The 18,080-nt window shown below is 60.1% G+C and overlaps 3 protein-coding genes across 6 annotated transcripts; 2 read left to right on the forward strand and 1 right to left on the reverse strand.

Annotated features, from left to right (window-relative positions):
- Positions 1–146: 146 nt before the first annotated feature.
- LCNL1 (lipocalin like 1) lies at positions 147–2,999 on the forward strand. Its single transcript, XM_003279799.3, is given in 5 exon segments — positions 147–1,714; positions 2,497–2,570; positions 2,720–2,825; positions 2,827–2,926; positions 2,928–2,999. Coding segments are annotated over 5 exon segments (474 nt in total). The 5' UTR covers positions 147–1,592.
- A 7,884-nt stretch (positions 3,000–10,883) lies between these two features.
- Positions 10,884–13,391, forward strand: PAXX (PAXX non-homologous end joining factor). Of its 3 annotated transcripts, XR_004031487.1 has the most exons (8): positions 10,904–11,095; positions 11,174–11,238; positions 11,470–11,519; positions 11,598–11,788; positions 11,888–11,956; positions 12,433–12,517; positions 12,619–12,968; positions 13,086–13,391. XR_004031487.1 is itself a non-coding variant. In XM_030818242.1 (7 exons), the coding sequence occupies exons 1-7, from the start codon at positions 10,977–10,979 to the stop codon at positions 12,777–12,779; spliced, it is 732 nt and encodes a 243-aa protein (XP_030674102.1). In that variant the 5' UTR covers positions 10,884–10,976; the 3' UTR covers positions 12,780–12,842. The 3 variants fall into 3 exon arrangements, 2 of the variants coding, with proteins under 2 accessions (XP_030674102.1, XP_030674100.1); XM_030818242.1 differs by lacking the exon at positions 13,086–13,391 and having other exon boundaries at positions 10,884–11,095; positions 11,174–11,234; positions 12,623–12,842; XM_030818240.1 differs by lacking the exon at positions 13,086–13,391 and having other exon boundaries at positions 10,885–11,095; positions 11,174–11,234; positions 12,619–12,842.
- Positions 13,392–13,478: 87 nt separating this feature from the next.
- Positions 13,479–15,477, reverse strand: CLIC3 (chloride intracellular channel 3). 2 transcript variants are annotated; one of them, XM_030818239.1, is made up of 6 exons: positions 15,359–15,477; positions 14,495–14,604; positions 14,289–14,414; positions 14,032–14,138; positions 13,777–13,952; positions 13,479–13,683 (listed from the first exon to the last, which is right to left on the reverse strand). In XM_030818239.1, the coding sequence occupies exons 1-6, from the start codon at positions 15,389–15,391 to the stop codon at positions 13,525–13,527; spliced, it is 711 nt and encodes a 236-aa protein (XP_030674099.1). In that variant the 5' UTR covers positions 15,392–15,477; the 3' UTR covers positions 13,479–13,524. The 2 variants fall into 2 exon arrangements, with proteins under 2 accessions (XP_030674099.1, XP_030674098.1); XM_030818238.1 differs by having other exon boundaries at positions 13,479–13,952.
- Between the last annotated feature and the right edge of the window lie 2,603 nt (positions 15,478–18,080).

The raw sequence follows: 18,080 nt of genomic DNA on the forward strand, positions 1-18,080 counted from the left end.
GGTGCTAAGCTGGGGGGTCAGTGACTCATCTAATCCCTTAGGCAGGTGCCCTGCACCCCCAACCCCACCCTGTCACCCCCTCAGCAGGAAAGGCCTGAGGCTCGAGGCCCCAGAGGAGCTTTGAACCTGTTGGGCATCTTGAGGTGTGGGATTAACGCACTGAGATTGGGCAAAGACGAGGGTTTCAGGGGACCAAAAGGAACATTTGTTTGAAACATGCCAGAGTGTCTCCACCCCCCATCAGGACAGACTGACGGAGTGGGCTGGGGACAGGCTACCCCATATCCCTTGTGGCTCCCTGAGCACCCCCTGCCCTCTCACCTGGGCCTCCAGACCACAGCCTTGTCCACTCACCAGAGCTCTGGCACCACGGCCACACCATGCCCGGCCAGGGCCCTACCCAACCCTGCTCCCTCCCAGATTCCCACCCAGGCAGCCATTCTCAGGTACACAATGTGCAGGACTCACTGTGACCTGCCCACCAGGCCCCCCTGAGGCAGGCCCTGCAGAGGCACCAAGCATTTTGAGGCTCGGAGGTGAGGGTGAGCTTCTGGGTGGCCTTCCCGGAGAAGGGGGCTTAGGGCTGTGCCTGAGCTCCAGGTGGAGCGGGGGGAATCCAACATCCCAGAGGGGCTGCAGAAGGCCAAAGAGGCTGGATGGGTGAGCTGCAGGCCCCCTAGCCCAGAGGCCCGTCAGAGAACTACCCTCAGCTGCCAGGCATCCGGCCCCACCCTGGAGGAAAGGCAAGGGATGGCTGGGGTTGGGTGGAGGGAGCCAGGCCAGAGCGCTGCAGGGTGCATCTTGATCAGAAGCCTATCACAGTGGGTGCAGTCCCAGGCAAGCTGCCCCGGGGCACCTCAGGGGCATAAAGCCTACAGAGGAGCCACCTCAGCTCTGCCCTGCTCCCGTGTCCGGAGGAGACGCCACCTTGCTGCACGGTGCTTCGGGCTCTGCTGATCCGTTCCCTCCTTGCCCTGCTCTGGGCGTACCCCGGCCAGGCCCAGGTCCCCATCCAGGCCAACTTTGATGCCAGCCAGGTGCGCCCAGCCCTGTTTCCTCCTCCTCTCCAATGAGTCCTCCCAGCTTTGGTGCTGCACCCCGGGTCCCTGTCCACACCCTCTTTGATCCAGGCTCAGCAGGGCTAGGGGCAGGGGAAACCCCCACCACACCTGCTCCGTCTGACTGGAGTAGGGGTTGGCTGGGGAAGACTGCAGCCTCTGTCCTACCTTTTCAGTTGCATCCCCCATCACTCCCCAGGGCCCAAAGTTGGGACAAGTTGCAGTTGCCTGCGCCTCACTGTCCCCCACCCACCCCACATAGACCTGTGACCTTGCCACAGCCCCGCCCATCCAGCCATACCCCCTGGGTGCCAGCTGCAGATAGGCCGGTGCTGGGCTGGTGGGGACCAGTTGCTCATGTACTGAGGCCCCCCTCCCTCAGTTCTGCATTGGGGTCGAGGTGTGTACAGCAGCCCCTGCCCTGGCCAGGAAGCAGCTGTGTCGGGGCAGAATGTGGTGGGCTCAGGCCCAGGGCACAGGGGCAGCCTCCCAGCCTTCCCTGCACTTGCCCTGCAGTTCCAGGGCACCTGGTACATGGTCGGGGTGGTGTCAGATGACCGGGACTTCCTGGACTCCAAGGACACCGGGAAGATGCCTGTGGTCTTAGTGACCCCCTTGGGGAACGGTGACCTGGCCCTCAAGTTTGGATACCCCACGTAAGTGACCACACGAGCCCATCAGACTCAGACTCAGCCTCAGATGAGGGCCAGCATGAGGCCAGATGAAGTTCCAGAGGGACCATGGTGTCCCCAGCACATCGGGGTCAGACCATGGGTCCTCGAGGGCTCTGTGCTGCAGAGCCCCAGATGGCAGCCACACGGAGTCCAGAGGGACCCAGGCCCTGGAGGAAGCACTGCCCGAGGCCTGGTGTTGAGAAAAGTGTCTGCATGTCTGTGTCTGTGTGTGTATCACTGTATGTGGCTGTGTCTCTGTGTATATGTGTCTCTTTCTGCGTGTATGTCTGTGTGTGCATGAGTATGCATGTGTGTCTTCTGTGTAGCTGTGTACCTCTGAGTGTGTGTGTGTGTATCACTGTATGCATCTGTGTGTCTGTGTATCTGTGTCTGAGTGTCTGTGTGTGTCTGTCTCGGCGTGTGTCTTGTGTGTCTGTGTGTGTGTCAGTGTATCTGTGTCTGTGTCTGCCTGTGTATCTCTGTGTGTGTGCATGTGTGTATGTGTGTGTCTTCTGTGTGTCTGTGTCTGGAAGGGGGACCTGGAGACCCTGCATTCTAGACTGTGTGCCTGTGAACAGGTACTTAATACCCACCCCACCCCCAGCAGGAGTGTCCCCACCTCTAAGGTCATCTTAAAGTCCCATGTTCTCTAAGGATTGTGAGGGTGAACAGAGGACCCTGGGCTCAGAGACAGCAAGGTAGGCTCTGGGCCTGGGCGCTGGGCAGGGGTGGCCACTCAGGGGACTGGGGCTGTTTCTCCCCAGGCCCGATGGCGGGTGCCAGAAAACGGACACGACCTTCACCAACGGTGCTGTAGATGGGCAGTTCAGCAACCCAGGTAAGGTGGGGCAGCGGGCAGGGCTGTGGGGCAGGGGCCCTCGAGGCTGTGCGGGCTGCTGGATTGGCACCTGGGGCCGGGGCATGAGGGGTGCCACGCTGGGGGGGGAGGTGCCCTGGGCCTGGGGTCAGCGGCTCTGGCTCCTCCAGCCATGGCCCTGACTGACGTCCGAGTGGCCTTCTCCGACTACCAGCACTTTACCTTGCTGTACTTGGAGATGTGGAAAGGGGGCCTGTGGAACCAGTGGCTGCAGATCCGGCTTCGGGTCTGGAATGTCGCCCCTGTGCCTGCACCAGCGCGTTCTGCACGTGGAAGGCAGAACCGCTGGCTCCTGGTGTCTGTGGCCGCGAGTCCCGGCCCCTCCCTGCACCTCGTGCCCCTCCCTGCCCCTCTCTCCCTCTCTTCGCCTCTCCAGCCCCTTCCCTTTAGCTCACCCGCCCTCCCCACCTTCAGCTCGAGCCCCGGAGCTGTTTCCCAAAGGCGCCCAGAAGATGCAGCTACTGGCGCCCCAAGTGGGCCTGAGCCCCAGCCAGGGCGTCCTGCTGCCGAGGTCGGGTGACGGTGCCCGCAGCCCTGCTGGGAGGGCCAGGCCCTAGTCACTCCACTGATCTCAGATTCGGGACAGAAGTGCCCGGGTCGGGGGAGGGCGAGGCGTTGCCCAGGCCAGTGTTCCCAGGGGGAGACCGCCTTGGGGCAGGTCGGGGGCCTCCGTCCCAGGGAAGGGGGCGCGGGGTGGCGCCTCAGGCCCCATCTCTCTGCAGACCAGTGTGCGGGCGCGCTCTCCCGGGTGAGTAGACCACGGCCATGTGGAGCCGCGGACCATGGGCCCTCCCAGCTCGGTGGGCTGCACCGCGGGGCCCTCTACCTTCGGGGCAGCTAGGGTCGACAGCGGGGGTGATGGGGCACCCGGGCGGATCCGAGCCGCAGCAGCCTGGAGAACCGCGGGGCTGCGCGTCGGGAGGGGGCGGAGGCAGGGGACGCCCCCCACCTGCTCCTTGTTTTGCAGTGAGGGGTCCAGCCCCTGAGTGCCCGCAGGAGTCAGCTGCTCCGTGCGCCCAGCCCTCCCCAAAGAGCCTCCTCCCTCCACACCCTGGCCCCAAGCGCAATAAACACCCTGAATGCCTGTGGCGCTGCGCGTTTCTTGGGGGCAGGGAGGGGTGGCGGGGGGGCAGCCAGGTACATGGGCGCCCTGGGGGAGGGGCCGGGTCACTCCCTGTTGCCCGTCTGGGCAGGCGTTGGCCCGGGACGGACCCAGCCTCGGCTCCGTGGCAGGGAGGTTCCTCAGGACGGGCCCCAGCCCCAGCTCTGGGACTTTTCTACCACCGCACGGACCCAGACCCCCAGACCCCCAGACTGGGGGCGCCGGGAGGGCGGGACGCGGACACCACGCGGCGCGCGCCCCAGGCTCCAGCGGACACCGCCGCGGGACGTGGCCTTCCGGGTCCTCCCAAGCGGCTGCCCCAGTCAGTGTCGGCGGCTTCCATCCCCAGGCGCCCCTCCGGGTCCCGCAGTTCCCCGGCCCCTGACTCCTGGCTCCAGGCCCCGCTCCAGAGGCCTGGCTGTTCCGGAGACCAACGAAGCGCCCCCAACCCTGACCCAGGGCCTGCCCATGGAGAGTGGAGGGCGAGGAGGACAGGAGGCGCCGCATAAAACTGCCCTGCCTTGAGTCTATGGAGGACAGTGTTGTCTTTTACAGACAAGTCTTGAAGAATTGGAAAGAAAATAGCCTACTAGCTGTCATGTACCTAGTTCAGCAAAATAATAATAAAAATAATAATAATGCTGGTTTCAAATTTGTCAACATTTTGATAGTTTTTAATCTGGGTGATGGGTCTATGGGGTGCAGTATGCTCTGATTTCTCCTTCTCAGTTGGTCAGAATTTTTTTTTGTTTGTTTTTTTGAGATGGAGTCTCGCTCTATCGCCCAAGCTGGAGTGCAGTGGTGCGATCTCGGCTCACTGCAACCTCCACCTGCCAGGTTCAAGTGATTCTTCTGCCTCAGCGTCCCAAGTAGCTGGGATTACAGGTGATCGCCACCATGCCCAGCTAATTTTTGTATTTTTAGTAGAGACAGCGTTTTCCCATGTTGGCCAGACTGGTCTCAAACTCCTGACCTCAAGCGATCCACCCGCCTTGGCCTCCCAAAGTGCTGGGATTACAGGCATGAGCCACTGGGCCCAGCCCAGAAAACTTTTTATTAAAAAACACCACTCGGGCCGGGCCCAGCACTTTGGGAAGCTGAGGTGGGCAGATCATGAGGTCAGGAGATCGAGACCATCCTGGCTAACACGGTGAAACCCCGTCTCTACTAAAAATACAAAAAATTAGCCGGGCGTGGTGGGGGGCGCCTGTAGTCCCAGCTACTCGGGAGTCTGAGGCAGGAGAATGGCGTGAACCCGGGAGGCAGAGCTTGCAGTGAGCCGAGATCGTGCCATTGCACTCCAGCCTGGGTGACAGAGCGAGATTCTGCCTCAGAGAAAAAAAAAAAAAGAGCGCCACCACCACTCAGCAGAGGACAGTGGCTCTGCATCCCCCGTGCATTCCGAGGAAGATTCCGAGCCGGGAAATGCAGGTTGCCCTCCACAGCCTCAGGGATGCCCTTTCCTTCCTTCCAGGGTGGGGCAACCTCTGGGGGTGGCTGTGGGTCCAGTTGTGATCAGCCCCCAATCCCTTGCAGTTCGGCCCTGGATGCATTGAGTCCCTCACCTCCCATGCTCAGCCTGTTCTCCACCCAGAAGTTCAGGGGATGGATTCACAAGATGTGTCAGATCAGGCCCCCCTGCTCGGCACCCCACAGTGGGTCCTATCGCACTGACAGTAAAGGCCTAAGTCTTTTTTTTTTTTTTTTTTTGGAACGAAGTTTCGCTCTTGTTGCCCAGGCTGGAGTACAGTGGTGCGATCTGGCTCACTGCAACCTCTGCTTCCCGGGTTCAAGCGATTCTCCTGCTTCAGCCTCCTGAGTAGCTGGGATTACAGGCGCCCGCCACCATGCCTGGCTAATTTTTGTATATTTAGTAGAAACGGAGTTTCACCATGTTGACCAGGTTGGTCTTGAACTTCTGAATTCTGGTGATCTGCCCCCCTCGGCCTCCCAAAGTGCTGGGATTACAGCCGTGAACCACCACGCCCGGCCTCAGGTCTGTCTTGATGGTGGCCAACGAGGTCTCTTTTAGGCTTTCCTCTGACCCACCATCCACGCTCCTCCCTCCATCCTGCTGCCAGCCCCTCACGTATCTCAGGGCCTTTGCCCAGGTCACCCCTGCCCGGACTGCCCTTCTCCCAGTGCCACTCGGTGCACTCACTCCTGTCTCTGAAGGTCTTTTTGCTCAAATACCTCCCTTGGTTCTTGACCTCTGCTCCCCCGAACCTTGACTGGCCCTCACTCCCCTAGAGCTCGTTCTCCGGACCTTTTGCTCCTCTTTTCGGCCCAGCTTCCAGGGGCTCTATGCCTTGGGAAAGGTCAGCCCTTTCCCTCCCCTGTTCTGCCTCCATCACCGACTTCAAGTGTGTGGGTGGGAACTTTGTAATCCCTCCGCTTCTGCTTGCAAAGCTCCGCTAACCTTGTATCTCATACACTGTATCAATGTATCCTGCATTAAAGAAAATTGCTCCCATGGCTGGGTGCAGTCGCTCACGCCTGTAATCCCAGCGCTTTGGGAGGCCGAGGCGGGTGGATCACCTGAGGTCAGGAGTTCGAGACCAGCCTGACCAACATGGAGAAACCCTGTCTCTACTAAAAAATACAAAAATTAGCCAGGTGTGGTGGCGGGCATCTGTAGTCCCAGCTACTCGGGAGGCTGAGGCAGGAGAATCGCTTGAACCTGGCAGGTGGAGGTTGCGGTGAGCCGAGATCGCACCACTGCACTCCAGCCTGGGCGACAAGAGCGAAACTCTGTCTCAAAAAAAAAAAAAAAAAAAAAAAAGGCCAGGTGTGGTGGCTCATGCCTGTAATCCCAGCTCTTTGGGAGGCCGAGGTGGGCGGATCACCTGAGGTCAGGAGTTCAAGACCAGCCTCAACATGGAGAAACCCCATCTCTACTAAAAATACAAAATTAGGCCGGGCGCGGTGGCTCATGCTTGTAATCCCAGCACTTTGGGAGGCCGAGGCGGGCGGATCACGAGGTCAGGATATCGAGACCACGGTGAAACCCCGTCTCTACTAAAAATACCAAAAAAAAATTAGCCAGGCGTGGTGGCGGGCGCCTGTAGTCCCAGCTACTCGGAGAGGCTGAGGCAGGAGAATGGCGTGAACCTGGGAGGCGGAGCTTGCAGTGAGCCGAGATTGCGCCACTGCACTTCAGCCTGGGCGACAGAGCGAGACTCCGTCTCAAAAAAAAAAAAAAAAATACAAAATTAGCCGGGCGTGGTGGTGCACGCCTGTAATCCCAGCTACTCGGGAGGCTGAGGTAGGAGAATTGCTTGAACCTGGGAGGCAGAGGTTGCGGTGAGCTGAGATCGCGCCATTGCACTCCAGCCTGGGCAATAAGAGCGAAACTCCATCTCAAAAAAAATAAAATAAAATAAAATAAAATAAAAAGTATCGCAGAGAAGGGCGTGGTGGAAGCCAATGGAAAGCTGCCAGTAGCTGAAGCTGCCCGATGTGAGCCACAAAACAGAACATGACACTAGGGTGTGAGCCAAAGTGTAAAATAAACACCTGAGGTCCACACGGACCTGGCCTGAGGCTAGTTAAATGAAGGTTTTGCAGTTTTCTTGTTATGTTTTGGAACTAATCTTTGTTTCTTGTCTTGTGTCAGTTCCTAGGGCTGCCACAAATTATCACAAACTTGTAGCTTGAAGCCAGAGTCCAAAATCAGTTTAATAGGGTCAAGGTATCAGCCGGGCTGTGCTCCCTCCAAGGGCTCTAGGGGAGAATCCTTCCTTGCCTCTTCTAGCTTCTTTGTCTTCTTTTTTTGTTGTTGTTGAGACAGAGTCTTGCTCTGATGTCCAGGCCAGAGTACTATGGCGCGATCAGATCACTGAAGCCTTGAACTCCTGGGCTCAAGCAGTCCTCCTGCCTCAGCCTCCTAAGTAGTTGGGACTACAGGCATGCATCACTATGCCTGGCTAATGTTTTCTTTTTAGAGATGGGTCTTGCTGTCTTGCCCAGGCTGGCCTTGAACTCCTGGCCTCAGGCAACCCTCCCACTCTGACCGCCCAAAGCACTGGGATTACAGGCATGAGCCACTGGGCCTGTCCTCTTCTGGTGTGATACCCTACCTTGTTTTCACCTGAGTGACCCTCTCCTAGCAGAGAGAGAGCCGGACAGACTCCATTTTAGTTTCTTCACCTGCAGCCCCCTTTACCTTCCTCCCTTGAGGTATAACTAGTGTAAACTGACTCAAAGCACGTCCAGGAATGCACCTACTGATAAGACATTGAGGCAAGCTGCACCAGCAGCTCCTGGGGACGCATGCGGTGGATGGCACAAAAAACCCCTGCATTTATCTCTTTGTGATAGTTTAAGCCCCTGCACCTGGAACTGTTTATTTTTTGTAACTGCATTTGTGACCAATTAATTTTTTAACTTTTTGCCAGTTCTGCTTCTGTAAAAATTGCTTCAACTAAAATCCCCCCTCCCCTATTTAGACCACGGTATAAAACAAAACTAGCCCCTTCCTCGGGGCCGAGAGAATTTTGAGCGTTAGCTGCCTCTCGGTCGCAGCTAATAAAGGACGCTTTAATTTGTCTCAAAGTATGGCATTTCTCTATAACTCGCTTGGTCACAACACTGGCTTCTGATAGCCTGTAATCCTTGGCTTGTGGGCTGTATCGCCCCAGTTCCTCCCTCCATGCCACACTGCCTTCTTTTCTGTCTCAAATCTTCCTCTGCCTCAATTTTAAAAGGCCCTTGAGATGGCACTGAGGGCCTCCCTGGGCAATCCAGGATAATCACCCCATCTCAAGGGCACATCTGCAAACACCCCTTTTCTTTCCTTTTTTGGGGGGAAAGGGGAGACAGGATCTCACTTTGTTGCCCAGGCTGGAATGCAGTGCCCAGCATTTTCCATACACAATAGCATTCACAGGTCCCAGGGATTAGGGCCTGATATCTGGGGCCTGCTACAGCCAGCATCTCAGAGTTCACATGGCAAAGGAGAGGCCCCCCAGTCCTCTCCAAACCTGCCTCACTCCAGTCATCTTGGGGATGAATCTCCCCGTTCCACTCTTCCCAAATGCCGGGGCCATCCTTGATTGTTCTTTGTCTCCTCCTCTCTCCACCTCCAATCTGAGCCCATGGTCCACCCCTCTCCTCTGCAGCCCCCGTCCTCTCTCCTCACAGCACAGAATACGGACTTCACACACATAAGTCAGACGTGCCACTTCCCATCCACCCCTGCTTAAACCTCCAACAGCCACCACTCCCCATTCATTCATTCACAGTGTTTATTCAGTGTCTGTATGTGCCAAGCATTGTGTAAGTGCTGAAGAGATGGATACACTGGCAGGTAAAACAGACAGAAACCCCTGCCCTCATGGACCTCCTGGGGTAAATAAGTGTACTGGTGGTCACTTACTGCAGAGTGACAGGTTACCCCAAATGCAGCTGCTTAACCAGCAGGCATGCATCATCTCCCAGTGTCAGCCGGGCAGGACTCTGGGCCTCTGGCACAAAGTTTCAGGAGGCTGTGGTCAAGCTGCCGGCCAATGATGTGGTCTCATGGGAAGGCTCAGCTGTGGCGTCAGCTTCCCAGTTCCCTCGCTGGCCGTGGGCATCCCCTTAGGGCTGCCTCATGTCACATCCAGCAATTCAAGAGCAATTTTGTCCTATTCTAGTTGCCAGAAGCAAGTCATTAAGTCTAGCCCAAGGGGAGGGGAGTGCAGAAAGGTCTAAACCCAAGAGGTTATAATACGGGGCTAGCTGCCAGAATAAAGCAAACCAAAGTGTACTTTCTACAGTGAGAAATGTGAAAAATAAGAAAATGACAGGAGAGAGGGATGTGAGAGCTGGGCAGCATGCTGAAATGTCAGAACAACACCAGGGAAGGTCTTGCTAATGTGACTTTTGAGTAAAGACCCAAAGGAAGCATGTGAGTCTGGGGAAAGGGTGTGCCAGGCAGAAACAGCAGCATGTGCAGAGGCCCAGGGGGCAGGAGCCAGGACTGGGAGTGAACTGGGAAGCAGGAGGAGGTGAGGCAGGCTTGCTGTGGGAGCACTCCAATACGGAAGCATAGCTTACAGACCCACTGGCCCTCCCCAGAGCACCATGCTGCCAACCTGGCCTTCTTGCCAAGCCTTGAACAGAACTGTTGTTTATGTGGCCAGGCCTCTGCCTGGGATCTCCCTGTCCCTGGTGGGAGCCATCCTCTTCCTCCTGCCCTCATAGCACCCGCTGCAGTTTCTCCTGGCGCTTGGCCCTGCCTGAGAGTGAGGTGTCTCTCCTATTGGATCCTAGAAGCTCCAGGGAGTCAGAGACCTTGTCTGTTGATCGATATCCAGGCCTAGGACAACAGGCACGTAGGAGGAGCTGGAGGAATACCATGCACGGGACAGAGAGTGCAGAAGCCTTCTTCCCTGGAGATCGCTCTGTACTGTGACTTCTTTTTTTGTTTGTTTGAGACGGAGTCTCGTTCTGTCGCCCAGGCTGGAATGCAGTGGCGCGATCTCGGCTCACTGCAACCTCCACCTCCCTGGTTCAAGCAATTCCGCTGCCTCACAGACGTGCGCCACCACACCTGACTAATTTTTTTGTATTTTTGGTAGAGACGGGGTTTCACCATGTGGGCCAGACTGGTCTCCAACTCCTGACCTCAGGCAATCTGGCCGCCTCGGCCTCCCGAAATGCTGGGATTACAGGCGTGAATCACCTTGCCGGGCCAACCGTAACTTCTTACAATTAGGGTTAGGAAGCTTCCCGTTTGTGTGTAAAGACGATGGGAGGGAGGGGCTCTAGCATGTGTTGGCAGTGCCACGGAGGGAACCCGGACTCAGCTGGCCGTGGAGCCGGGGCGGGGACGGGAGGGGGCGAGGTTCGAGTGGGGCTGCACGCGGGCGCGAGGGCCAGAGCCCGGGATCGCGCCGTGGAGCCCACGCCCGGCGAGGCCAGCGCTGGGGGCAGGCCCTCTGGATCCCTGACCCAGGACGCCCTGCTCCGGCCCGCCCCGCGCACTAAACCCGGCCTCTAGTCGCTAGAAGCCCGCGCGGGTACCGGGTCCGCCGGGCCCGGCCTGTGCGTTTAGCCCCGCCCCTAATCCCCCCAACCCCCATAAACCCGCCCCTAGCCCCGCCTCCACCTACAGACCCCGCCCCCAGCCAGACTCCGCCCCGCGCAAGCTCCGTAGGCCCGCGACTGGCCTGCACCCGGCTCCGGAAGCCGTTGTTCCGCGCAGGAGCCCTGAGCCCGCACAGCCCCGCCCCTCCCGGCGCCCAAGCCCCGCCCCCGCGGGTTCCCGCTCGCCTGGTGCCATGGATCCGCTGTCGCCGCCGCTCTGCACGCTGCCGCCGGGCCCCGAGCCGCCCCGCTTCGTGTGCTACTGCGAAGGGGAGGGAAGCGGGGAGGGGGACCGCGGCGACTTCAACCTCTAGTGAGTGGGGGGTCCGCGGGGAGGTAGGGGTGCGGGGAGCTCCGCGGGCGGCCCCGCCTGACAGGCCTTGTCCCCCAGCGTGACCGACGCCGCGGAGCTTTGGAGCACCTGCTTCACGCCGGACAGCCTGGCGGCCCTCGTGGGTAACTGGGCGGGTCTGGGAGCCGCCACACCCCTCCCTGCAGTCCAGATCGTCTATGGGGTGACCGACAACTGGGATTCCCCAGAAGGCTCTGACACCCTCTGCCCGCCCTGTAGCTGTAGTCCTCACATTGGCTAGGGGTCCCAGGTGGCTCTGGGGTCGGGCAGGTTTCGGGTGCTCCCAGTGGGTCTCAGGTTCCAGGCAGCTGGTGACAAGCCCCTGTGCTCTCTAGAAAGCCCGTTTTGGCCTGAGTGCGGCTGAGGACATCACCCCCCGGTTCAGGTGAGACCCAAGCACAGAGGAAGGGTGGGTGGGAAGGAGGAGGGTCTGCCACAGCTCTCAGCACCTCTCCTCTCCCAGGGCAGCCTGTGAGCAGCAAGCTGTGGCTCTGACCCTGCAGGAGGACAGAGCATCCCTGACGCTTTCAGGGGGGCCCTCGGCACTGGCCTTTGACCTCTCCAAGGTACCAGGCCCAGAGGCAGCCCCCAGGCTGCAGGCGCTGACACTGGGCCTGGCAAAACGCGTGTGGAGCCTGGAGCGGCGATTGGCAGGTAGGATTGGGGGTGGGCACCTCATAGCTTCACTCGGGTCCCCTGCTCTTGCCCCCACTCCTGACACTGAGTGGGGTTCCCATGGGCTTTCCTCCCCAGCTGCAGAAGAGACAGCTGCCAGCCCGAGGAAGAGCCCCCGGCCTGCAGGGCCTCAGCTCTTCTTACCAGGTAAGGCATGTCCGCCTGTGACTCAAGTAGGGCTGTGCTCTTTAACCTGGAACTCAGTTCCCCCCCACCAGAACAAGCCTCATGCTCCAGAGAGAATGCCTATCTAGGCCGGGCGCGGTGGCTCACGCTTGTAATCCCAGCACTTTGGGAGGCCGAGGCAGGCGGATCACGAGGTCAGGAGATCGAGACCACGGTGAAACCCCGTCTCTACTAAAAATACAAAAAATTAGCCGGGCGTGGTGGCGGGCGCCTGTAGTCCCAGCTACTCGGAGAGGCTGAGGCAGGAGAATGGCGTGAACCTGGGAGGCGGAGCTTGCAGTGAGCCGAGATTGCGCCACTGCACTCCAGCCTGGGCGACAGAGCGAGACAACGTCTCAAAAAAAAAAAAAAAAAAAAAAGAATGCCTGTCTATTCCGAGAAGGTTGTGGCTGGGATGCTGCCAGGTTCAGGAGACGCCCCCGTCCTGTTTTCCCCAGACCCAGATCCCCAGAGAGGTGGCCCTGGACCTGGAGTCAGGAGGCGGTGTCCAGGAGAGTCGCTCATCAACCCCGGGTTCAAGAGGTACCCTCCCACCGGCCCCTTCCTGCGCCCAGGGTCCAACCCTGGACCCCACCCCTTTCTCCACACCATAGTGCCATAGTGACACCCCTCTTCCCTCCCAGTAAGAAACCAGCTGGCGGCGTGGACTTTGATGAGACCTGAAGGTGCAGCACAAGTGTGGCCCCGCGGGGAGTCCGCCTGTGAGGGGAGAGGCAGTCTCAAGGCCCCCATCAGAGACCCCCCCCGACACCACCTCCACCTGCCTGTTCTGGGCCAGGACTAAGGCAGCTCCTCAAATTCCTTCCCTGTCAAATAAACGGCTCCCTTGGTTGGAGGCTCTGGTGGGGCTCTGACTCCTGGCACTGGCCTGGGAAGGGATCAGGGCCTGTGCTCTGGGTGTGGGGCCACAGGATGTGAACAGATGCTGCAGCCTCTCAGCTCCCTGGAGACTTCCTTGCTGGGCCGGAGGGAGGTGAGCACTCTCAGACCGTCCAGCTATTCCAGCCCTGCCAGCCCAGGAGCTGAGAGGGGCCCAGCCGGGCAGGGCCAGGGCTCCCCAAGGCTTAGAACTTTGTTCCCACCCTCCCAGGCCGCACCCAGGCAGGGCACGGAGCCCGGTAGGAGGATTCGTACAGAAGTCCCGTGCAGACCCTGAGACACTGTGGAAGTGCCCTGCGGGGAGGGGAGCGCCTGCCCCGGGACAGGATTGAGGAATGTGCCAGCCCCCATCCACCTGGGGCACCCCGCCCCACCCCGGCCTGACTGGTTTGGGAGCCCAATCCGGTCCTGGAGATCCCTGAGGCCACCAGTTGCAGGAGGCCTGGAGTCTGCGCCTTCTCGGCATGGGGGACGAGACCCGCCCGACCCTCGGCTCTCCTGCCCCTGTGGTTCTGGGCTATCGGGCTGAGCGTCCTACCCTGGGGTTTGGGGATGGGAAGTGATCACGAGACCTCTGGCCCCTCAGATGTCGGGACACCCTCACTCCCGACAAAGATGCCTTTATTGGGCGACAGACGCGGGGTGGGGCGCTAGCGGGGGTGCACGGCGGGCCGGTAGGCCGCCAGGATCTCGGCGCTGTGCGGACACGTGTATTTGAACTCTTTCTCCTGCAGCGCGCTGTCCAGGTAGCGGCGGACGCCGCGCAGCTCCGCGGGGATGGGCGCCTGGCGGAAGTGCGCGCACACCGTCTGCGGGCCGGATCGCGGGGCGCGGTCAGGACCTGCCGTGCCCCAGCGCACCGGGCTCGCCCGCCCTCCCGCCCTCCCTCCCTCCGCGCTCACGTCGACGATGTGCAGCTTGGGCAGGAGGCTGCAGTCGGCCAGCGTGAGCCGGTCGCCGTCCAGGAAGCGGCGGCGGGACTCGCGCAGCTGCGGCTCCAGCGCCAGCTCGTGCTCCAGGGGCGCGCGCAGGTAGCTGTCCAGCCTGGCGAGGGCGCGCAGCAGCTGCTGGTACAGGGCTAGGGGCAGGCGGCGCGGTGAGGACCCGGCCCAGAGCGCCCTCCCGCCTGGACACCTAACCCCCTGACCCTGCTTCACCTTCGTCCTGCCCGGGCACCGGGTTCTTGATGAACGCGGAGAACTTGTGGAAAACGTCGTTGCCGGCGGTGTTGGACTCCCTGTAACGAGGCGCCAGGCTGGGGAAGCTGCGGGATGAGGGGGTGAGAGACTCCATTAGACTAGGGGCAGCGCCATCCTGGCCGCACAGTACCCCACAGCGACTTCCTGGGCTCTGTCCTGCGCGCGTCCTCCCTGGGCCCCACTCTTTTCGCCTCCCATCCTGCCGGGGCTCTCACTCGGGTGGCCCCAGGGTCTCCTCCAGAAAGTCCTCGATCTGCAGCGTGTCTGTCTTGGCGTCGCTGTCATAGAGCAGGATGGGCAGCTGCGAGCCGGGGGCGAAGTCCTTCAGCACGTCCGGGGACCTGCGGGCAGCAGCGGGGTGGGAGGAGGCCGGCCCACCAGTGTGCGAGGCCAGGCAGGGGTACACAGGGTGGGGCCTCACCTGCGCGTGTCCACCGTAGTGAGGGTGAAGGGTACGCCCTTGAGGAGCAGGACCATGAAGAGCCGCTGGCAGGAGGGGCAGTGACCCACGCTCTCCCCGTCCTCACTCGCCTGGGTGGGTGGAGCAGGGGGGGTCAGGGCTGGGAACAGACCCAGGCATCCTGCCACCAGGCTGGGCGGGACCCGCCTCCCACTGCCAGTGGGACTGGAGGGCCGCCAGGGCTCCAGCTTGGTTGGCGCGACTTCCAAGTGCCCAGTGAGGGCCCTTGACTTGGTCCCCAGGACGTGGGGAGGGGCGCAGAGCTGCTGGGAGACTTGAGGCCTGGGGCGGGCTTGGCCCCTGGAATCTTACCAGAGCCTGGACACAGGCCAGGCCCCTGGGTTCAGTCCCCAAAAGCTGGTTGCAGGGGTGGGGTGGGCCCCACAAGCTGTTTTCTAAGTGATTCACACATGAGACTGGGCACTGTGGCCAACAGCACATCAGCCCCCCCACCCCAGTCCCCGACCTGAGAGCTGATGGGGCTGCCTGGCCCAGCACCTCCCATCCTGGAACACCGATTTTAAGCTCCACCGCTGGCAGCCTGGTTGGTACCTCCCCACCAAGGGGCTCCCCTCCAGAAGACTGGGCTGGGCCCAGGAGCCAAGGCTGGGAAAAAGACCAGGGCCACTGACCCCTCTCTGGGTGACTCGCTGGGTCCCACTTTACTCAGCCTCTCTGTAGGGGCTGCCCGAGTCCCCTTAGCCACCCACAGGAAGGGGCTCAGACATTACTAGGGAGGCCCACCCCACAGCCTGCCCCAGAAAGCAAAGCCCAGAAGAGTGCCTCCTCCCAGACACCCTCCCCGCAGCTCAGTCTGCCCTGCACCTTGACAAACAGCTGGAGCTTGGTCTCCGCCATGGTGGGAGCTGCCGCCGTCAGGCGCGGGTGGGGACCTGGGGAGCTCTTTAAGTCTCGCTATGCGCCCCGCCCTCCCTGGCCGAGGGTCCCGCCCCGTGGAGCCACCTGGGCGGGCAGATGAAGCTGCCCAGCGCGCAAAGCCAGCTGCCTGAGCAACGCCAGCTCGGCCCCGGGGTGTCTGAGCCTGAGGGTGTGACCTCAGGGTGGGGGAATGGTGTGGGGGGCTGCCCTGGACTTGAGTCTGGTGCGCATGGAGATCCGCCCACCTGGTGCTGAGTGTGCCGGGAGCAAGCGTGGTGGGTGGAGACCGGGGGGCGGGGCACAGGGAGAGCCTACAGGCCAGAAGAGTGCAGGGGGTGTCACCTGGGAAGGGGGCGGCTCTGGTTCAGGACCACCTTCACCGTGAACCCAGCTCAGAACCTGCCCTATGGCTCTCCCTTCAGCAAATACCCCTTGTCAGTGCTCCCAGCCCGGAAAGCCAGTGGGTGTGGGTGAGCAGGAGAAATGACCTGCCCAGCCTGGCTTCAGTTCCCCGTCTGCAGCACCAGGGCATTTCGAGGGTGATAAGCCCACCTGGGGGAGCCGCCCCTTCCCAGCTACGGAGCAGTCAGGCAGGGCCCTCCCCGCTCAGGGCGGGGCTCAAATTCCAGACCTGCCCGCAACAGGGCGAGGAGGCCAGCCTGGCTTTGGTGTTTGGCCGGCAGTGCAGGTCTCCACCCCACCTCCCATCCCTCCCACTGGCGCTCAGCGCAGGTTTCTTACCCCCACCCCTTAACCTTTAAAAAGCAGCAGCAGGAGGGGGGTTAGAAGCCACAGCCTGCATGGCTGGAAGAAAGAGGCCAGGGGAGGTTGGTGGTCCACAGGTGTGAGCCTGCTCTGAGCCTCCTGGCGTGATTGGAACCCACAGCAGTCTGGCCCTTTGGGGTCGCCAACTGTGCCTTCATCCCACCTGGCCCTGATGCTTTAGGGGGCAGCCCCAGGGAGGTACACCAAGGGGAGACTCCACCCAGAGACCCGGGGTGCCCACAGGATTGGCCTGGCCACACCTCCCCTAGGCGGTGTGGTGCCTCACGAGCCTGGACAGGGCGGCTGAGGTGGCACCGCTTTCCTGCTCACCTTCTCCCCAGTGCCTTGGTACAGGCCCCACACCCGTCCCCGGCAGACCGCACTCCAGTGCTGCCCCAGCCAGCCCAGCCTGATGCTTCTCTGGATACCATGCCGGTCGGGGCTCCTGGACACAGAGCCTTAGAAATACCATGTGGCTCCCCCATCCTTTGGTGTCCTGAGCCTCAATTTCCCTCCATCCGGCCTCCACCTCGATTCCAAGCCCTAGTATTTCGGCTCTTTCTTGACACTGTGGGTATAGCTCTGCTCGCTGTTTACCCATATCCCTGGCAGGCAAATGGCCAACCACAGAGAAGCCCCAGGCCCCCAGCCCCCTCTGCTGCCCCGGTGTCCTGTGTCTTTAACACTGACAGATGCACCCTCGCAAACCCACAGGAAAAATGACGGCACGGACAGAGGCCGTGAACCGGTGGCTCAGAAGGAGAAAGAAAACAAGACACAGGAAGAGCGTTCACCTCACGCCCGTCTCAAGAAACAAACCGAACAAGACTCGGTTCATCGCTGCAGCGGCCCCACTGCGTTCTGTGGGTGTGGGCTGCGGACTGTGGAGCGGCGGTGGCCATCCAACACTCCCCTGTGCCCTCACCACCTGGGAATCAGCCCGGTGGCTTCCTTGTTTTTTTGGCTTAATCAATTCATTTATTTGCTAGAAACACGGTCCTGCCATGTTGCCCAGGCTGGTCTCTACCTCTTGGGCTCAAGTGACCCACCTGCCTTGGTCTCCCACAGTGCTGGAACTACAGGCGTGAACCACCACGCCTGGCCGGTTTCCCTGTGAAGGGCAAGTGAGTGCTGGCTGCTGCACTGCGTGGCATGGCGTGTTGTGGCTCCGTGGCACAGCCACCACCCTGTCTATGGGAGACTCCAGTTGTGTCCAGGGAGAAGGACGGAAAAGGTGACTCCATGCATGCCCATTGCAGGGAGGGCCTGAGATTAGGTAAATGGCCTGGCTTGTGTCCCCTTAAATTTAAATCCTTAGGCTGGAGTCCTAACCTCTGGTGCCTCAGAATGTGACCTTATTTGGGCCGGGCACGGTGACTCATGCCTGTAATCCCAGCACTTTGGGAGGCCGACGGGGGTGGATCACCTGAGGTCAGGAGTTTGAGACCAGCCTGACCAACATGGTGAAACCCCATGTTGGTCTTTAGTAGAGACTACTAAAAATACAAAAATTAGCCAGGCATAGTGGCAGGCACCTGTAATCCCAGCTACTCAGGAGGCTGAGGCAGGAGAATGGCTTGAACCCGGGAGACGGAGTTGCAGTGAGCAGAGATAGCGCCACTGCACTCCAGCCTGGGCAACAGAGCAAAACTCCGTCTCAAAAAAAAAAAATAAAAATAAAAAAATAAAGAATGTGACCTTATGTCGAAACAGGGTCTTTTTAAAATTTTTTTGAGACAGAGTCTTGCTCTGTTGCCCAGGCTGGAATGCAGTGGTGCAATTTCAGCTCACTGCAACTTCTGCCTCCTGGGTTCAAGCAATTCTTCTTCCTCAGCCTCTGGAGTAGCTGGGATTACAGGTGCACGTCACCATGCCCAGCTTTTTTTTTTTCTTTCCTTGTACT

This window comes from Nomascus leucogenys, chromosome 8, assembly GCF_006542625.1.
Source record: "Nomascus leucogenys isolate Asia chromosome 8, Asia_NLE_v1, whole genome shotgun sequence".
NCBI lineage: Eukaryota > Metazoa > Chordata > Mammalia > Primates > Hylobatidae > Nomascus > Nomascus leucogenys.